The 20,893-nt window shown below is 35.9% G+C and overlaps 2 protein-coding genes across 3 annotated transcripts; one reads left to right on the top strand and one right to left on the bottom strand.

Annotated features, from left to right (window-relative positions):
• The first annotated feature begins 12,120 nt into the window (after positions 1-12,120).
• Positions 12,121-13,477, top strand: LOC120770126 (protein ALP1-like). Its single transcript, XM_040097308.1, has 3 exons — positions 12,121-12,371; positions 12,441-12,546; positions 12,615-13,477. Exons 1-3 carry the CDS (start codon positions 12,278-12,280, stop codon positions 13,174-13,176), a joined length of 762 nt encoding a protein of 253 aa, XP_039953242.1. The 5' UTR covers positions 12,121-12,277; the 3' UTR covers positions 13,177-13,477.
• LOC120770125 lies at positions 13,300-14,763 on the bottom strand. Of its 2 annotated transcripts, none has more exons than XM_040097305.1 (2): positions 13,843-14,763; positions 13,300-13,793 (listed from the first exon to the last, which is right to left on the bottom strand). In XM_040097305.1, exons 1-2 carry the CDS (start codon positions 14,264-14,266, stop codon positions 13,402-13,404), a joined length of 816 nt encoding a protein of 271 aa, XP_039953239.1. In that variant the 5' UTR covers positions 14,267-14,763; the 3' UTR covers positions 13,300-13,401. The 2 variants fall into 2 exon arrangements, with proteins under 2 accessions (XP_039953239.1, XP_039953240.1); XM_040097306.1 differs by having other exon boundaries at positions 13,300-13,787.
• Between the last annotated feature and the right edge of the window lie 6,130 nt (positions 14,764-20,893).

Genomic DNA, 20,893 nt, shown 5'->3' with positions numbered 1-20,893 from the left:
GAATCATGGCCTCCTTTTAGGGCTCTGTTTGGATGCCATCTGATCCGAGGCGCTGTAGCTTTAATTTTTCCGGCTATGGCCAGTATTTCTTCTTCACTCAACCAGCAGTGGTGGCTCTTTGCGACTTCGGTTTCGAGGCTTTAGCATAAGAAATGCCGTCGTGTTTTGGGAACAAAGTTTCGACGAGCATTTCGCGAAGGATGCACCTTTTGGGCTGTTGTGCCTTTGTTTTGAATTTTGACGCTACATATTTTATATGCTGCAGGGGTCTTCGTTTGCTTTCCTCCACAGAGTTTTTCAAAACACTTCTTTTACTGCGACCGATGGCTGACTCTTTGAAGGCTTCTTTCTTTTGACTTTAAATAAATTCCTCGAGACTGCTTTCATTTTCTTCACTCTGATTACGTTGTAGGCGGCGTCCATTGAGTTGCAGAGTTTTCTGAGCTTTAGCCATTCCCTTCATTCCACCAATACACTGGCCTCGGTTGTTGGTGGTGTGCTGTTCCGCGCATGGTTGCGTCGCAAGCTGTAGACAATTTTTGACGAACTGCGGATACCAGGTGCATGGCGTCTTCGCCTTTGTATATTTTCTGAACTCCAGACCATCTCAAAAAAAGTTCAGCATCAAAGCCTTTTCTTTCCAAGTTCGTTTTGGCATATGCGTTCCTGCCGCGGCGTTCCGACCTCTTCGGCATATATGTAGAGACTTCAGCAATAATAGCCATGTGGTCACTATTTGTGTAAATATGTCCGACACCGCCCACTTGATGTGCCTACTAAGGGCGTCGTTGGCGAACATGAGATCGATTATAGAGCCTTTGTTTCCTTTTTGAAATGTATTTTGCGTTCCGCTATTCAGGATCGTAAGATTTGTTTGGCCGAGGAATTCAAGTAGTAGACGCCCACGATGGTTTGTGCGCCTACTACCCTTATTGATGTAAGAAATAAAATGTGCATTAACTTCGAAAAACGATTGTTTTTGTTTTTTTACATAGTCCTCAATACAGTCAAAATAAATGAAAATACAACTCAATACTCAAAGTACACAAATTGATCGAATCTAATTAATTTTACAGCAAAATGAAAAAATATGTAAATGACGAATAATGAAATCTCGATTATGACTTTATCATGCGAGAAAATAAAATGTTCGGTGACACCCGAACTTAGCCCTTCCTTACTTGTTTCTTTTACTATTTTTTGATATATTTCTGCTTTCTTTTCTTTTAAGTTCTTTATGCAAGCTTTTCGACTCGTGTTGAGAGGGAATAAATTTTTGCAAAGGTGAGCAGTAATTTGTGCTTATGCTAAAATATTTGTGTATAGTACCACTTTTAGTTTTTATACATATGTGTATAAGTATATATGTATGTTGGAATCTGTGGGTCAAAAGTCCACACGTAGCGGATGTGCCTTTTCATTGCATCTCTGAACAAAAACTAGATAATTCGAAATATATTCAAACAGTACAGTATAGTTGGATAGTAGAGCTAAAGTACTCAAGAAGGGCAGACCAGCGACCGCTGCCTGACAAGTTAATCAAATTAAATTAAAAATACTTTTTTTTATATTAAACTTTGTAAACTGAATTCAGATATGTTAGAATAAGCTAAAATAAGTTGTTTTGTGTAAAAGTTCCAAATGAATATATGTTAATAATTAAAAACTACATATATTGGATATTCGAAAAAGTATTTTCGTATTTTGTCAATAGATGTCGTTGCAGTCGTGAATCTCCAGTGCTACATATCGCATTGTGTCATACCATACAGTATTGGAAAGGTGTGGATGGCAGAGAAGGGCTTAATATGTGGCGAGACAATGAGCGTGACGCTGCCTATCTTAAGGTGCAATCCTATATGTAAAAAGCTTCTTGACCAATCAAACTTCATTTTTGAGATAGATTTCCCATTCTTTCATACACTGTGAAAACGACTGCCCTAATACTTTCCATATAACAAACTTTAAATTATTCTTATTTAAATTATTTTTATTTAAAATAACTTTACATCAATAGTGTACTAAAGCTTTTCACGGACAGATATGTGGACACCAGCCTGTGTGACTGATTAATTACCTAACATATTCTTCAATCTGTGAGTTCTAAATTTGAAATTTGGGGAGAACGTCTTTGCAATGACAATATGTCTCTGTGCCAAGAATGGCTAAAGTCGAATCAATATTTTCTTTAGATCGGATACAGCTAATATAAATATTTTCGAACTTGCGATCGATTTCATACAATATATATTACTCAATATCTAAGATGTCTTAGCAATATTGATTAAAAGTATAATATTGGATAAGTGTTAGTATAATTCCTATGATTTGGGAAATTCAAATTTAATCATAGATGTCGCTTCCTAACGCAATTCGTTGTACTAAATAAGCCGTGTATATTATTGCGGATTTAGTTATAGCCTTTTCATTAGTGGCGTTTTGTGGGCGTGGCACTGGCCAGATTACGCTCATCCACAATACCGACATTCTTATTCAGATATTTCGAAATCTACTTCGGCGAAGTCATGAAGGTATGCCTCACACTGTGTTGTGGTGTAGTTCTTCTTCTTCTTAATTGGCGTAGACACCGCTTACGCGATTATAGCCGAGTTAACAACAACGCGCCAGTCGTGGAGGTCTTCCTCTTCCTCTGCTTCCCCCGGCGGGTACAGCGTCGAATACTTTCAGAGCTGGAGTGGTTTCGTCCATTCGGACAACGTGACCAGCCAGCGTAGCCGCTGTCTTTTAATTCGCTGAACTATGTCAATGTCATCGTATATCTCGTACAGCTCATCGTTCCATCGAATGCGATATTCGCCGTGTGATATAGTTAAAAACATATAAAACCAGCTCGAACTCACACATTTACATAGCTTAGTATGAGTGAACATAATTAGCGAAATTACTTTCCCGCAATCTTGCTTTGTGGGATCTAATTTTTAGTGAATCCGACAGATTGTGATAGTGATGTCTTTGGCAGTGCCCACGATAATCTTATGATTTAACGGTAAACACTTCTAAGAGCAGATTATAATTCTGTAAAACCAATTTTTTTTACTATTGCTGATCATGAAAACTCATTATTAAAGTTTTAATTAGAAAAATGTTTTTCATATCTCAAAAAAAATTAGAATTAACGAAATGCTGCACAAATTGCAGAAAAAAATTGAATATACATTCAAGAGTGTGCACATATATAAAGCTAGCGACGATAGCCAGACATAATGAAAGCTTAATTGATAATAATCAGATTGTAATGCAGCTTCAGTTTGAGATCGTTAAATTAAGCACTGCAAATGCAGCGATGATTCTACAGAATACGTGTATATATATGTATATGTATGTATGGTATACTTTAGCACAAATGAGTAATGTAGAGTATATGCAATCAATGGGTTGAAATGGTGGTACAGGAGACGGATATGACTTTTGCATTGCAAATACTTGGTAAAGTTAAAGAGGTTTGATTATATTAAACTTTCAAAGTGGCAATTCCGGCCATTACGTAGGATCGGTGGAATCATCAGTGGAAACAATTAAAAATGTGGGAAGTAAAAAAATTAACTCCGAAATAATGCTGCACTTTATTGCGGGAGTACAGTTTTGCATATATGTACATATGAATAACGGAAATAATTATAACCTATTAATGTGGCGTATAAATGCCGACATACTACATATTGTGATCAGAATGAAAGGTGAATTCTGTACATTTCATCTCCTTCAATTTAATCCCCTTCCGCTGCAATAAATTTATGCCAACGAATTTTGCCGTCATCATATCACTTGAGAAAATCCTCCGTTGTGATGGCCATCAGAGCCTTCTTCGATTCAGCTTTTATATCCTCAATTGAGTCAAAATGGTGTCCTCGGAGTAGTCATGTAAATTCACTGAATAACCAATGTAGTATGAGATGGTGCATTATCGCACTTCTTCGTTCAATAAATTCAGGCATTGTAAAAATCAAAAAATTCACTTTTAGAGCCTCACAAAGCGGCGCGTATCTCAAATACTAATTAATATTTTGATGTGCAATTTACCGTAGATGTCACTAACAGTACTACGAGCTTACAGAAAAAAATTATTTATCGATTCGAAAAACACGCGAAGTATAAATTAAAAATTCACCTATCCATTTGATCATAGTAGTATATCTATATTACATAATCACTTAAAAACTTATATCCTCTGAATTGCCCATTAAACGCAATATTTTTGTCTATTTAAATTTCACAAAAGTGAAACATTCAGATATGCGCCACTGTAAGCCGAACTGTTTTGAAGGAATATTTTTGAAGTAAATTAAATGCAAATTTCATAATATCGCTATTAATTTTTTCATCTCATGAACCAAAAATTTTGAAAATTTTACTGGAGCAAATAGGTGTAATAAAATGTATAATTGCAAGCTTTGGTAATGATGATCATATTTTGACTTTTTGTTAACGAGATTTTTAATTATATATAATATTATTGTTATTATATTATCCTCCTGACTAACTTAATTAATACTTGGGGAGGAAATGTTTTATTAATATTTTTGGTTTTTATAGATCAACTCTTGTGATAATACAGAAAAGTTTAATATTAGGTTGTCAAAAAAGTCTTGCGGTATTTTTATTGAATTTTTTTTTTATTGAAATTGAAATGAATTTATGATGACTCATGCCCAGCTCTTGACCGATGCTACGGCTGCTACTATGCTGGCCTCTTTCGACCAATTCAGCGATTTTATCGCAATTTTCGACGACAGGCCTTCCGGAGCGTGACGCATCTTCGACCACCTCTACACCAGAATGAAAACGTTGAAACCATCGTTGTGCGGTGGAAATGGAAACTGTATCGGGTCCATAAACTGCACAAATTTTATTGGCGGCTTGAGATGCATTTTTGCCTTTATTGTAGTAATACTGTAAAATATGCCGTATTTTCTCTTTATTTTGCTCCATGTTTGCGACGTTTTAACTCACAAACGATCAAACACGTGTTAGCGCGTGAAATGAGCTTTCCAAAAAGGTATAGCATGACCCGATGCGACGAATAAAACTAGAACTACGCGCTTTCAGTGCCAACTAGCGCAAATACCGCAAGACTTTTTTGACAACCTATTATTTACATTATTTTTGCTCCAATTTCAGCTATATTTCTGGATTGGATAAGTACTAAATTGAGGACATATTTCTTCAGTAAACAAATGTAATAAATCTGGCGTACTTTTCTAAAATTTCATCTTCATGTTGGAGAATGTCAGCTTAATATCAGAGCAAGACGATTCTTCTTCTATAAAATTGCGTATAAGCGCTAAAACCGGTTTCGGCCCAACGGATTTTAAAGAGAAGTTTTAAGGATTATAAAGTATGTGGAAAGAAGCACACTTTTGGGAGCGTGAAATGGGTTTCTTAACGCCTCCTTTTTCGCATTTCGACACTACATAAAATGTAAATATGTTTTCTCGGTGTGGCGCACCTTACTCTTTCTTTACCCCGTCGAAGGATTTATAAAATAAAACATATTTGTAAAATTATATTTTAGGTTGTGTGTTCTGGCTGGTTACCACAAATATTGCTTAGTTTTTCGTTTTGCCATAACAGCTTACAATTTTTAACAGTCACGAATTAATTAATAATTTTTTTGTTTAGTTGAACTTTGAAAGTTCTTTCAGCCTTTAAGAGCAAAAGTGTTGATTTTTGTTTTGTTCTAGCAAAACTTCGATGCATGCTGTTAGGCATATTGGTGCCTACCTACCCTATTCAGGGTATATCAAGTTTGTCGCGAAGTTTGTAACACTCGGAAGGAAGCGTCGGAGACCCTGTTAAGTATATATATAAATGATCAGTATGTTGAGCTGAGTCAATTTAGCTATGTCCGTCTGTCTGTCCGTCCATCCGTCCGTCTGTCTGTCTGTATATATACGAACTAGTCCCTCAGATTTTAAGATATCGTTTTGAAATTTTGCATCATTTTCTCTTCAACAGGCTGCTGGTTTGTCGGAACGGCCGATATCGGACCACTATAACATATAGCTCCCATACAAACTGAACGAATCAAGTTCTTGTATGGAAAACTTTTGCATTTGACAATGTATCTTCACAAAAGTTGGTATGAGTTATTGTTCATAGAAATAATGTAATATCGGAAAAAAATTGTTCAGATCGGCTAACTATAGCATATAGCTGCCATACAAACTGAACGATTGGAATGAAGGGCTTTCGCATTTGACGTGGTCTCTTCACGAAATTTGACATGGAAGACTGCTTGAAGTAATAAAATAATCGCCGAAAATATTGTTCAGATCGGATGACTATGTATAGCATAAGGTGTGTTCAAAAAGTATCGCGAATTTTGAATTTTTGTGGGTTACGTATATTCGAATTTCGAATTTTTTCTGGCGTTATGTTGGTACTCATGTCTCTCACTTATGCCGACAAGCTCGGCGATTTTGAATGTTCATTTAATTGCTGACAGCTGCTTTGCTTGCACGTGTTTTGGATCGTCTTCGATTTTTACCTATTCAAAAAAATAGATCAAAGAACCTGAATCAAATTTTGTGTGCAAAACGAAATTAAGTGCCCGGATGCATTCCGAATGTTGACTGTGGCATACGGAGAAGCTACCTACCGAAGCAACGTTTATCGGTGGTACAAAATGTTCTGAGAAGGCCGATAAGATGTGAGCGACGAAGAGCGTGCCGGACGCCCGAGTACTTCAACAACAGACGAAAAAATTAATGAAGTGGAGAAAATGGTATTGGCCAATCGTCGAATCACCGTTAGAGAAGTTGCTGAGAACCTAAACATATCGATTAGCAAGTTATGCGCAATTTGCGCGAAGCAATCCGCCAGAAACGCCCGGATTTGTGGAAGAACAAAAATTGGCTTTTGCACCACGATAACGCCCCTGCTCAAAAGGACCATAAATCTTTCGCAAAACTTTTCTCTCGAAAACACGCAACGTCAACTCATCAGTAGTTGTCATCGTCCAAGGCCCTGCACCATATACATAGCAGGACGGAAATAATGAGAGACTTATAGAGTTTGGTTATTGTTCGTCGAGAGAATTTTCAATTAAATACTCAGTTCGAAGTAGTACCTGTTGGCAAGAGTTATCCTGCGTTGGATTTCTAGGCTGACATTGCTGGTGGTGTTTACACTGGTTCCCTAATATACAAAACTATCTACTAACTTCAAAGTTATGACTGTCAACAGTGACGTGAGAGCCAAGTCACGAGTGCGACCACTGTTTGTTTGATGACAGGAGATATTTCGTCTTGCCCTCGTTCACTGCCAGACCCATTTTCGGTGCTTCCTTGTCCAGTCTGGAGAAAGAAGAACTAACGGAGCGGGTGTTGAGGCCAATGATATCAATATCATCGGCATACGCCAGCAGCTGTACACTCCTATAAAAGATTGTACCTACTCGATTAAGTTCGACAGCAATACTTTCTCGAATACAATTTTATGTCTCTAGATCATTTTGTTGCATTAATTTTAAGACACAATCCTGCAAAACTACGTTAAGCTTCAGCAAATTTGTGGACTCATGTAATTAAACAAATGGTGGACTTGTAGCGCTCTAACAAACAAACCGTAGGTGTATGACCTACTATCGGTATAGCTTAAGTGAAGCTGATTAATACTTACTCCTTCGGAATTTCGGTGTTAAACATAGGTAAGAAAAGAAGTGATTGAGTGTATAGACCTAAACATTTTATAAGTTTCTAAGTACTCATAGCGCTTTGGCCACCACAACCAATTTTGCCTGCAGAAGTCACTGAAGTAAACGTGCTAATTTTTAAATATTTTGCTGCCCGTACGTTCTCAAATCAATTTTTTTTATTACAAAGTTTGTATAGGAAACAGCTGCAAACCCAATAAAGTACCACTTTAGAAAAATAAAGGTTTGGCGATATCCGAAACTAGCCATTAACGTTCGTGGCTATAATACCAGTGGGCACGTTTAATTTTATTCGGCAAAATCGACCAAGCAAATGAAAGTTTTAATAAACAATAGTTAAATAACAACTTCAATTAAAAGAAGCAGCAGCCAATAGCAGTTCAAGGCAATAAATTTCAGCTCATTGGAATTTCTGATTACAAGTGCTTATTTCTTTCTACATTCCACTATTTTCGACCAGTTCAAAGTTGAACAAAACCTTGGAAATAAATAAAACAAATAACTCTGAGCAAATTGTAACGTGGCTTTTACCACCTTACAATAATTTACTCCAACACTGTACATCATTTATCCTTACCATACCTCAACATAGTGCTTTCCACCATACTAGAAATATCTTCACCTCACTGCATTGACCAAAGCTATGCACACAATTTACCTCACTACGCTGACCAAAGCTGCGCTATGCTTCTATATAAGCAAGCACTTCACACCAAATGTGATCATTTCTTCCAGCTCGCCAGCCAGGACGGTCACACAGCAGCAAGCAGCAATAGGCAGTGGGGATCCATAGAATACTGCACTGTACCGTACAGTCAGCACCGTGTCTGGGAGTGACTACTCCTCACCAGAATATAGAAGGACCACCACCTTACCGTAATTACCGTGCCGACTTCGACATGAACCAACGCCTGGCACACCAAATCCAATCGACCTGACTCGCCATATAAATATAAGCTGGTCTGGCTGTCCAAACAAGGGGTGTGGATACATCTACTACAAAAAGTAAATATTTTTTGCTAAGGGTTCGTGGGTCCCAAGGCTGACCCTGGAGCGGATGAGCATACCTCAGCTATGGATGAAACCCCATTACAAATGGCGCCCGAGCAGGGACCTGACTTTGTGAGTGACAGTGAAAAATATGAAACGGGCACCAACGCTCATGAATCAGGTTCGCCACACCCCCTACACAATCATAAGCATCGCAGTACTTCAGCGCAGAAGGCTCTAACGCTTGAGACGACATCACATCGCTGTCGAACAGAGATCAGCAAAAATCACATTTTTCTTGATTTCATCATACAACAAAATTTTTACTCACATTTAATCATGTAACAAAACTCAGCATTGAAGAAAATCACAATCAAGTTGTCGAACACGTCTTTCGGATATTTATGAGTGGATTGATCGAACATGTTTGTGTAAATTCACTTGTTTGAACGAAAGTAAGATTGATTTGAGTAACATCAACCAATTTGATTTTATTCAGTTTGTTGTGCAGAAGCATACATTTAACATCGTAGAAAATGTCGGATGATCAAACTTTTATTCTAGAACAAATTTTTAAAAATGTTTACACATTGACGCCACGACGCAAAGGCAGAAGTGTTATATGGAGTATATTATCCGAAATAATTAAAGAGGAAGGAAATATTTTGGAGGAATTTGTTTACTGCCGTTCATGTTCAAAACTTCTTAAATATTTGCCAAAACGAACGTCCAATTTATGCCGTCATAAGTGCTGCCAATCACTGAAAGAATTGAAGTGTCTAAAAAGTGTTGAACCAGAAGATTAAACGACCGCCATTGACAATTGTGTAACGTGGATTACAGAAGATTTTCAGCCATTCACAGCTATTAAGGGGTCTGGCTTCTTAAAGCTCGCAAAGTTTTTAATTAAAATTGGAGCCAAATATGGAGAAGATGTCGATATTGAAGATCTGCTCCCTGATCCATCAACACTTTCTCGTACAACACAGAAGCTAGCAGATAATAAGAGAAAAGAAATTAGAAATGAAATATCTGATATAATAAACTGCGGAGGAGCCACTGCTACAATGGACTTGTGGACAGATAATTATGTACACAGAAATTTTTTGGGAGTTACATTGCATTATCAAAAAAAATTTGAAATTATACGACATAGTTTTGGGTATTAAATCCATGGATTTCGAGCGTTCAACTGGTGCTAACATTTGGAGTAAACTAACGACTTTGTTTGGTGACTTTGGAATAAGTAAAATAGATGACATTAAATTCGTAACAGACAGGGGATCAAACATTGTAAAAGCCTTGGAGAATAAAATTCGTTTAAACTGCAGCTCCCATTTGTTTTCAAATGTATTGGAATACTCCTTTAAGGAAACTACAGAGCTGCGAGACCTTGTTGAGGCGTGCAAGAGGATCGTTAAATACTTCAAAAAAGCCAATTTGCAGCACCAGTTGCAAACTTCTTTAAAAAACGATTGCCCCACCCGTTGGAATTCGAATTTACCTATGTTCAAGTCAATAGTAGACAATTGGTTCCAAATTAACGAAATTCTCAAAGAGAAAGAAGAAAGCCAACGCTTGTTGTTGATAAATATTTCAACGCTTAAAGAGCTTGTTGACTTGTGCAGTGATTTTGAAATAATATTTAAAAAATTACAACTTTGCAGTTCTCCATCATTGTGTTTCGTTATACCAGCAATTCAAAAAGTTAAGAGTGTGTGTATGCCTAAAGATACAGACGTAGCTGCTATAGTATCATTGAAGAAAAAAATTACTCAAAACGTTGAAAAAATGTGGGATGTAAATGTGGGTATATGGCAAAAAACTGCATTGTTTTTATATCCACCAGCTTTGAGTACACAGCAAACCGATTAAAATGATATTAAGTATTTTTGCGTTTCCTTAATTGAAAATTTACTTAAAATTCCCCCACATCATCATCATCTCATTCTATTCCAACTAGTCCGTGCACACCTTGTTCTGATTCCGTTGCGCAATTTTCATTTACTCAAAACAGTATTTCAATAGACTTGGACACTGAATCTACAAATCAACCGTCATATAAAAAAGAGGTTCAATTTTTTTTCCCCGACATATTTAAAAAAGTAACACAGAATACCACGAAGACACCAATAGAGAAGATAGATAGATACTGCAAGGAAAATGTAGAAATAACTGACGATTTTAATGTTCTCAAAAGGTGGAAATCAAATGAAAAGTTCTATCCATATTTATCTAAAGTCGCACTACAAGTCCATTCAATTCCTGCCAGTAGTGCAGCTGCTGAACGAGCTTTTTCTTTGGCTGGCAACGTAATAACAGAAAAGAGAAGCAGACTTGGACCAAAATCGATAGACAGCTTGTTATTTTTGCAATCATATTTCAAAAATTTTAAAAATTAAAAGTATTGCTTTCAGTTTTTTTTATTTTTTAATACTTATTTAAGAAAATATGAATTAAATTTTTTTCTTTATATATTTTATTTTTATTTTCCTTTCATGAATAACATATTATTTTAAGTTGTATTTATGTATATAGATATGTGTGTATGAAAATAAATATAATTTTACTGCAATGAGTTAATATTCCTTCTTTCCCACCTCAGTTTGCTTTTGCCGTCATCCAGTTTGTCTACCGGCATAAAAATCAAAACATTCATTTGTGTCTTTTTTGAGTTTATTCCCCATCACAAAAAATCATTTTGAGTTGAACGAACAAGTACCCAGCTTGAGTGATTTGAGGCGATCGTTTATGAAATGACCGAGCGCACACGAACCGCATGGTTTGATTGAATTAAAATCAACATTGAATATGAGTGTTCGAACAAGTTCGATCGTATGAGCGTAAAGGCTGATATTTCTGTGCAATGATTGCGTATGAACATTTTACAATCATCCGTTGCTGATCTCTGGTACCTGTATAAACAACATATACCACGTTTATACCACGCATTAATCGAATCCGCATCGACTCAATACGCTTTCTTGCCAAGTGTTTATGCAATAGACTTAAAACCGTGTTCAGTGCAACCGCTTTGTAATGCATGTCGAATCAGCTGTTTTCTGTTGATATTCCTTCATTGGTATTAAATTCACCGAGATGAACGGAGAAAACAATTCTAAAATCTTGCTTTTTACTTTAATGAAAGCGGTGAAAAGAAAGAGGTCTATTTGTATAAATCAACATTTGACTGCGGATTCAGACATATTCAAGTTGCTTGACAAAAGAAAGGAAAACTTAAAAGAATTTTGGGTTTCACACAGCAATGTTCCAAATTTATTTTTAACAACCAATATGCCGCGAATTCGTAGTTTATAGAAAAGGAAACGAAACGACAACTTTTGGTGGATCCTCAAACAGCCAGTTCGAAGCGTTCTGAATGAGCAAGAAGTCTTTCTTATTGCTTTGTGAAAAACTGGATCCTTTTCTCAGAAGGGACTGTGAGCCGTCACTTTGCCTCTTCCAACAGATAAACAAATTGCAATCTGTCTATACAAATTAGCATCTTGTGCAGAATATCGGGTTGTCGGTGATGTTTTTGGTGTACATAAAAGCACAGTTCACAAATACTTTCATTTAGTAGTGAGTGCCCTAATACAACTGAAAAATGAAATGATCAAGTTTCCAAAATTGGAAGAGGCATTAATAATTGCAAATGAATTCGAAAAGAAGTCTTGTATTCCAAACATTATTGGTGCAATTGATGGTAATATTCATCGAATAGCTTAAGCTGGTACATAAATATATGTAGCTAGTAAATCTATAAATTTTTCAGGTACCCATGTTCCAGTCTTGCCGCCAAGTGATGGATTCTTAGATTTTATAAATAGAAAAGGATGGCCTTCGATTGTAATGCAAGGGGTCGTAGATAACAACTATTTGTAAGAAGATTTGTAGTAAAACGTACATTTTGGTGTAAATTATTAAACATTTTGTTCAATTAATACAGGTTTACAGACGTCAGCGTGAAGCTTCCAGGTAGTACTCACGATGCGACGGTATTTAAGGAATCAGGATTATTCAAAAACTCCTCAACCCGTATTCCAATATACACAAAATTGGTAAATAATATTGAAACGCCTCTATTTCTTGTTGGGGACCCTGCATATCCTCTTCTTCCATGGTTGATGAAGCCATTTATTGGCAACTTAAATGCTGAAGAGGAATCGTTCAATTGCCACTTGAGTTCCGCACGAATAGTGGTAGAAAACGCATTCGGCAGATTGAAAGGACGCTGGCGATGCATTGCAAAACGAATCGATGTCGACCCTGCTTTCGTTCCACAAGTTGTTCTGGCTTGTGCAATTCTACACAACTATGTTGAGCAGCAGAAGGAATCATATTTGGAGTTCTGGTCCCAATCCGTCCAAGAAGATATACATTACCCACAGCCACAAGATACTATTACAAGTGAGATGATTAGCGAAAGAAACATCCATCCCAAAGATTTGCGAAATAATATTAAAAATTGGCTGAAAGACAATTATCCTTTACGAACATCACATTTCTAACAATTTTTTCCTACTCATAAACATTTCAGTTAGCGGAATCATACTATTGAATATACTCGTATTATTATATTAATTATATGTATGTGCTAACCCCTATTTCCTTAATATAAGAAAATCGCTGTGTAAACTTTAACAATTTCAAAACGTGTATTAGAAAATTAAAGAGCTCATACAATTCATTAATTAATATGATTTAAAAAGTTAACAGCTAATATCAAGGTCATGTTATTTAGCTGGAGATGACTGCGGTGTGGATGCAAAAATACCATTACATTCCGGAGTTGGCGCATCGGCTTGAGAAGTCAAAAAATTACTGAACAATGAATCAGATAGCACTGCACTACGTGATGGAACCCCAATTTGGTGGGGATACCACATTGATGTAAGTGATGGCGGCTGGATCATGCTGACCATGTTTGAAAACATATTAGCTGTCTCACGACGATCCTGTTCCAGCATTTTGGCTGTTTCTACGCGATTTTTTTCCAATAATTTTTCCATGGTGCTTAAATAATTTGTGTTCTGCTCCTTTAATGCGCCGATTAAATTGTCCTGAGTCTGCTTCCAGTCTTTGGTAAAAGACTCCATTACCCTTTGGTAGGTTTTCTTTCCTGAAACTTGAAAATGATTGATCAATCAAAACTAGAAGTAACCAGGTCTACATACTTGGATTTTTAAAAGTTTTCGATGAACTTGCTTGAATTTGAGGGGGTTCAGATTCAGCTATACCATTCTCCGAATTATTGTGTGAGGTGTCCTCTCCCTCTGTCGCTATTGCTGGGCGATGGCTTAAAACTTCATCCAGTAGGTCAAAATATTCGCATGTCTGTCTTTCAGCGCCACTGGTGTTATTATTACGCTTTACTTTATAGTATTCACTTTTTAATGCCTTAAACTTCGTTCGTATTTGTACTGCATCCTTATTATGTCCCTTTGCCTTCAGTTCTCGAGCCACTTCTTCAAATACATTTTTGTTGCGTTTTACCTTACTATCAAGAAGTTTCAACACATGGTTCTCTTTAATTACTGAAAGCATTTCAGTTATTTCTAGATGCTTCCATAAATTTCGCTTTTTTATATTATTTTCCATTTTTAATAAAATTTTTTCACTTTGGTATAAATAATGCGGACAAATCGAAAAGCTCAAATAAATATACGCTTAACTGACAGAGCTGCCGGTTTTCAGTTATTTGCAAAAAAAATAAGTTCTTAGCAAAGTTTTTCAATAAATATTAATTGCACAAGTAGAAGTCAAAGTTAATTGTTGCTTTATATTTAGATTTGGTTAAGATAAATACGAAATAACACAATTTACTAGATTTTCCAGTTTGTTCATGATATAGAATTATGCATTTTCAATAAGAAAAATATCTGGCAGCCCTGTTCACTTGACTGCCATAAGGCAATCAGCTGATTTTGTCTTTGTTTCGATAACGTGAGGTGTTTATACGCACCTTCTAACCGAAGCGAGAAATGAAATACCGATTGAAAAATGAGTGCGAGTGAACACACATGATCATTTCAAAGCGTCTTTAAAATGAGTTTATACATACGTTTTGAAGTATAGTGTATTCGGTGAAACCGTATTATGCGTTCGTATAAACAAGGTAATAAACAGACAAGAGTTTCGTGGAATAGCTGCAACAGAGACGCGACATTGATCATAGAATTAAGTTACATATGTTATATTTAAGATTAGCAATAAAGAACAGAATTAATTTGGCATTCCAACCAAACACATTGTTCTCATTTTTAATTTAACGAAGAGTGTAATGCATACTGATATAGAAATTATTAAAAATATTTTCGATAGGACTGACGTTGAGGAAGAAGAGAAAGTGGATGATAATCAAAAGTCCTCATCAGTTCTAGAAGCTTTAAAATACATACAAGAGCATATTACTGCAGTTAACAAAATTCAAAAAAGAAATCACTCCAATTTCAATGCATCTCCAGCACTTTCATTATATACGCAGCAAATACCAAGACTGGTCTACCTTATAAGTTAACTCAAATAGCTCATCCACAGACGGAGAACTCACGCGTGGCTTGAGTGAACAAAATTCTTATCCCACGCTAGCTCGATATTATTAATAGTACAACAGAAGATATTGAGAAGATAAGGAAATTCGTTATCTCACGTCAGCCACTGCATTGGTCTTCTGATGCTATTAATAGTGAAACAATGCAAAGCCACGTAGCTAACAGTAAACATAGGCTCTAGATATACTTTTCTTTAGATTTAAGTTTTACCAAAAGTAGTCCACCAAATTATTATAAAATAAATAATTGAAATAATAAGAATTGTTTAACCTATTTAACTTATATACTGACGGCTCCAAATATAAGGACATAACCGCATATAGCGTCGTTAACGAGAACGAAACACTATCCTCCTCTATACTGCCATCATACGCATCTGTATATACTGCAGAAGCAACCGCAGTTTACCACGCTTGTAAAATAGCAAAGAAAAGCAAAGGGAAATGGCTTATCTTTAGCGACTCACTCTCAACTCTGCTATCGGTAAAAACATTAACAATAACGATACCGTGATATCCCAAATCAGAGATATATTAACTTCCAATGCTACAAAAATTAAGTTGATATGGATTCCCAGCCACATCGGAATAAAGGGCAACACCTCGGCAGACGCAGCAGCAAAACTTGCCACCAACTCACCGTTACACATAACAATCAGCTTTAACAAGAAAGACCTAAAAACACAATCAATAAAGTAAATCGGAAACTTATGGTTGAACATTGGCAAAATATAAACCATGACTATAAATCCATAAACCCAAACTTGGTTCCTCCAATCTTCCCAACAACAATTTCAAGACGAAACATCATAATATATACTCGCTTTCGCCTAGGGCACACACGGATAACGCACAAGTATCTTTTTCAAAGAGGCCGCCCACAAACTTGCCAATTCTGCAAGGATGAGATACTTACTATCAAACATATCGTCACAAGCTGTACTGCAGTAAACTCAATAAGACAATCTATAACAAACCGCACAATAGAAGAACTTATTTTTAAATTACTTATAAATAACTCTTATATTGAATTACTATCGTATAAACCATAAGTACACAATTCTATATACTAACCCACCCATATTATATGTTACTCATTCAAATATACACATTTGAATTATTATTGAATTCTAACAATTTTATTGTATTTGGCACACCGCCAAACACACTGCCAAACACAACGTCGACAACCCCGACATTTTGGTACATCGAGCCGGATGTTTTCGGTATATAAGTTTCGACCACCGAGTAGCGGAATGTTGGACCAAGTCCGATATCTGCCGAAGGTGCGGTCAGGAGGGCCACAGAGCTGCTGGTTGCGTTAATACGCCTGCCTAGTTGCAACTGCGAATTCAAAGTCAAACCAGCTGGGCATCTGGTACCGCCAGACACTAATCGGGGAGATTTTTTAGCTTAATTGCCAGGGTTCTTACGCCGTAATCTGCGAGTTAGGGGGTTGTTTGATAGATAACAGGTGCAGCATCGCAATACTCCAGAAGCCTTACACCACCAATGGTGTGGTTCGGGATCTTCCTGGAAGTTTTAGGGACCTCACGAACAAAGGTGTTCGTGAAAAGTTCATACGGACCTTACAAAAAATTAAAAAAAAACATTTTTTTTCGGTCGTAGTGAAAGGCCTGATAACTTGAATGTTTGAAAATAGATATTTATTTTTAATAGTACTTTAGCTTTGCTGATAAGTAAGCATGTTCAATGATATTTGAACTTAGCGACTTTGAATGGTAAAATTTACATAATGGGCGGTCAGAGTGCCTTTGGCATATTTGTTGACTTCAAGGGGGCTTTCAATTAACCAAGCTGGGATCGAGTGATACAACGACTGGAGGAACTTGGCTGTCCGGAAATTACTTTTTGGCGGAGTTACTTTTCAGACAGAAAAGCTTCCCTAGTCAGCATGATTGAGTTCATATATTTGCAACCTCATGATGAACTCTCTGTTTGGGCCGCTCGAATCCCTTTGTAAGTGTTGTGCATATAGGGAATGACTCCTTCTGGTTTCTTGCTTACCAGTCATGGGCCTATCAATGCATTTCGGGAATCTTGCTAGTATGGGAATTAACTTTACCGACGGACGTTTAGAAAAAAAAACCGAAGTGGATTTTTTATCGATAATGGAAGAATTCAAGTTTTGTATTTCCGATTTATTTGAATATATTGAGGAACACTACGACACACAACCCGAAGATAAGTCTATTTATACTCTGGAAATAAAAAGACTTGAACTCAACGTAATATACGTCAAGGCAAACAGGTCGCACGATGCATTTAATAGAACCCCACAAAAACCCGGTGAAACTATTGACTTTACATAAACGTATTAAATGCTTACAGTCAAACAAGTAATAAAGAGGATCCAGTTCAGAGATATAGTGGTCCCCGCAATACGTCTTTTTTTGAGTCTTAATAAATTTTCATATAAGCATTAAGTGTATAAAGTCATACAAGTAATAAAGAGGATCCAGTTCAGAGATATAGTGGTCACCGCAAAACGTCTTTTTTGAGATATCATTTACAGGGTCTTGAACGAAGGATTTTTACAACTATTAAAAAAAAAACAAAAATGTTGAGAAATTTTCATCGAATTAAATTTGCATTTTTTATAAAAACGTCTGCCGAAAATCCAATTTTCATTTTTTTTCCTTCGTCCAATACCTAGTTTATTGTCTTTACTAAAACACGTATTTTTTATTTTTATTTCAGATGATCCTGAAAGAAGTTCTGCTGACAACGCGGATGCACCTTTTTTCCGAGGGACTGCCGGAAATGGCGTCGTAATGACTGTTATTTTGATATTTTTTTTTGAAAATTTTACAAAATGTTTGTTAAATATGAGTCTTTTAAATAAAAAAAATTCTTTAAAAATTTCTTTTTTATATGTAAAAAAAAAAAAATTTGAAAAAAGGTCTAAATCTAAAATCTAATAAGGTGTCGATAGGGAAGGTAATGCAGTCATTATTTAGTGACGAGATGGTGTGGCTATACAACTGCGATGGAAAAGCGGGAAAAAGCGCTTTAACTAAATTTAAAATTGCGGACATCACTCTCGGCAAATATTTATCTATTTAGATACGTTCACCTTTTTAATTATTAATATTTTATATGTATATAGCTGCATTTGCAAGTATGCATTTTAGCTATAGACATTTTGATAGTTTAAGCCACAATCGCTGAAATACAATCTCAGCCAAAAACATTCTCTTTATTTATATTTTTTACTTCTCTCCATCACACGGTGGTTCCTCCCATACGACAAAAATAAAAAAGTCTATGTTTATATATTGGGCTTGTAGCTAAATAAATAGTTGCATATGCCATCAAATTTATGTATTTTGAGTTTGTTTTGATTATTTCTAACGGAACTTCTTGAGTGAAAGCAACATATGTACGGCCTTGCACAGAAGTAAATAGTTGACAAAAATAAAAGCGAAAGCAACGTGTTCATTCAACTGCAAAAGCTTAATTTAAAAAAGTGTCTTAATAAAAATACTGAAAATGGAAATTAAAGTATATGGTAATAGTATTATTTTTCAGTAATAACAAGTTTTTAAATTGTGCTGTTGTTTTTAGAATAACAAATTTTAATGAAGTGTCTTTTTGATTCAGTTTTGTTGTTCTTTGTTAAATGTATTTGGAGATTTAGTAACTTTGTCAACCGAATGCAGTGACCGGATTAGTGTGTAAATGTTGGTACAAGTATATAGTTTAAAATAATATTAAGTTCATGTGCAGGTATTTGCAGGTTTCTAAATAAAGTTCATTAAACTAACCTAACTTTTTAGTTTCAAAGTGTATTTTGTACATCAAATGTGCGTGTTATAGCATTGGTTTGTCCTAGTGCATGGTTCCGAAGTCATCGAAAGTGCAATAATACCCATTGGAGAGCTATCAGAGGAAGCTGCGGAAGCCGAAAACAAGGATATTAAGAGGTACAGGCTTCAACATACGAGGAAAACTTCTCGAATTGCAAAAAATACGGATTTACTTAATATGTTATTGTTGAGTTCAGATCCGAGTCTCACGGCGTTCGTCAACGTGATAGGTTGTCGTAAGTTTCGCGGTCTATATCGTGTGCTATTGTTGACATTGTGACTTATTTTGATTGTGCTCATTTCTTATATACTTGTGTAATAAGAGTGTGAACATTTTGAATATTATATATTAACAGTTATAAATAATAAATTAAAGTGTAATTGCACTTGTGGGTGCTTTAATAGTGCGGCCGGCATGGAGGGTAATGAAGCTGATGGAGCCTACACAGTACCCACCACTGGACCACTGAATACTTGCCCACTAATAAAAATTGTTTGTATGTTACCAACAACAGTAACAATCAGCAAAACCAATTTCCAGCGCTTCCAAGTGTTACATCTAATGAACACATTCTACCTGCACTTAGCGGCAATTTTGCTATACCTAAACATAGAAACCCAACAAAGAGAGTAAATAGTTCATCACCTTATCCAATGGTAAAGAGAAATTGGTTGGGCGAAATGAATTCGCAAAATCGCTTTGCAATATTTAACGACCTGGAGTTTAACGTTTTAAGAGACCCAAAAGTGACTGCTCCGGCTAAGAACGCAAAAGAGAAAAGTACTGAAAATTTGAATGCGAATAAGCACTCAAAAGAAACTTCGCAACAGAGAGCGGCTAAACAACAAAAAGTCGCAGAATATTGTCCACCTATCTTTCTTTATAATATAGATGTGAAGAATTTAATTGATCAACTCAAGTTGAAATATCCCCAAGTGGAATTCAAGGTTATAAATAAATCCAAATATAAAAGTAAACTTCTTATTAAGGATTTGGATATCTATTTACAAATGATGGCGCAACTGAAAGAAAAAAAAGTTGATTCTTATTCAATGACCCCAAAACAATTAAAAGTAGCAAGCGTAATTTTACGAGGGTTACATTACAATATGACTGCTGATGAAATTAAGCAAGAACTGGACGAAATTTGCCCTTCAACAGTGGCATCTGTAAACAAATTTGTAACCAATTATTCAAAGAAAAAAGGCGTTGATACAGGACTTTTCTTAGTTACTTTGAATCAAGGCTTTGAACTGAAAGATATTGCTAAAATTAAAACTATAGCATATCAAGTCGTTATGTGGGAAAAGCCCAAGGTTAACGCAAATACCATTCAATGTCGCAACTGCCAGCAATGGGGCCATGCCGCTAAAAACTGCAATAGAGCTTTTCGTTGCATGAAATGTAAGGAAAATCATGAAGCAGGTATGATCCAAAAAGATGATGGCTCTCAAGCCTTTTGTGTGAATTGCAATACTTTGGGTCATCCGGCTAATTGGAACGTTACTCAGAATTTAAAAATAAGAATAATAATTTGTCAAATAATATTAATTTAAAAGCGCAAAATAATGTATATTCTGCTTTAAATAATCATTCTTTTGTATCAAAAGGCAAATCATTTGCTAGCCAATTTTACAATGTAGATAGTAATAATCGATATAGTCAATCACCAAATATGCGTAAACCTAAATTAATAGAAGACTTTCTTGCTGTCGCTAAACGAATACTTGAACCTGTTACGGATACTATTGAAGACAGGATACAAAAATTCTTGGATAACTGTAATTCTTTATCTAAAGACGATCTCAGAGATCAATGCTGTCAGTTACTATCTGAAGTAAGAA

Source organism: Bactrocera tryoni, chromosome 3, assembly GCF_016617805.1.
Source record: "Bactrocera tryoni isolate S06 chromosome 3, CSIRO_BtryS06_freeze2, whole genome shotgun sequence".
In the NCBI taxonomy this organism is placed as follows: domain Eukaryota; kingdom Metazoa; phylum Arthropoda; class Insecta; order Diptera; family Tephritidae; genus Bactrocera; species Bactrocera tryoni.
This window is presented reverse-complemented; position numbering and strand designations above follow the sequence as displayed.

What these genes read in the sequence shown, in the direction of transcription:
- LOC120770125 (XM_040097305.1), bottom strand. Translation starts at nt 14,266, where the DNA reads ATGGAAAATAATATAAAAAAGCGAAATTTATGGAAGCATCTAGAAATA. An exon ending in GAAAACTTTTAAAAATCCAA is followed by an intron (nt 13,794 to 13,842) that starts GTATGTAGACCT and finishes ATCATTTTCAAG; the next exon opens with TTTCAGGAAAGAAAACCTAC.
- LOC120770126 (XM_040097308.1), top strand. Translation starts at nt 12,278, where the DNA reads ATGATCAAGTTTCCAAAATTGGAAGAGGCATTAATAATTGCAAATGAA. An exon ending in CATTATTGGTGCAATTGATG is followed by an intron (nt 12,372 to 12,440) that starts GTAATATTCATC and finishes TAAATTTTTCAG; the next exon opens with GTACCCATGTTCCAGTCTTG. An exon ending in GTCGTAGATAACAACTATTT is followed by an intron (nt 12,547 to 12,614) that starts GTAAGAAGATTT and finishes CAATTAATACAG; the next exon opens with GTTTACAGACGTCAGCGTGA.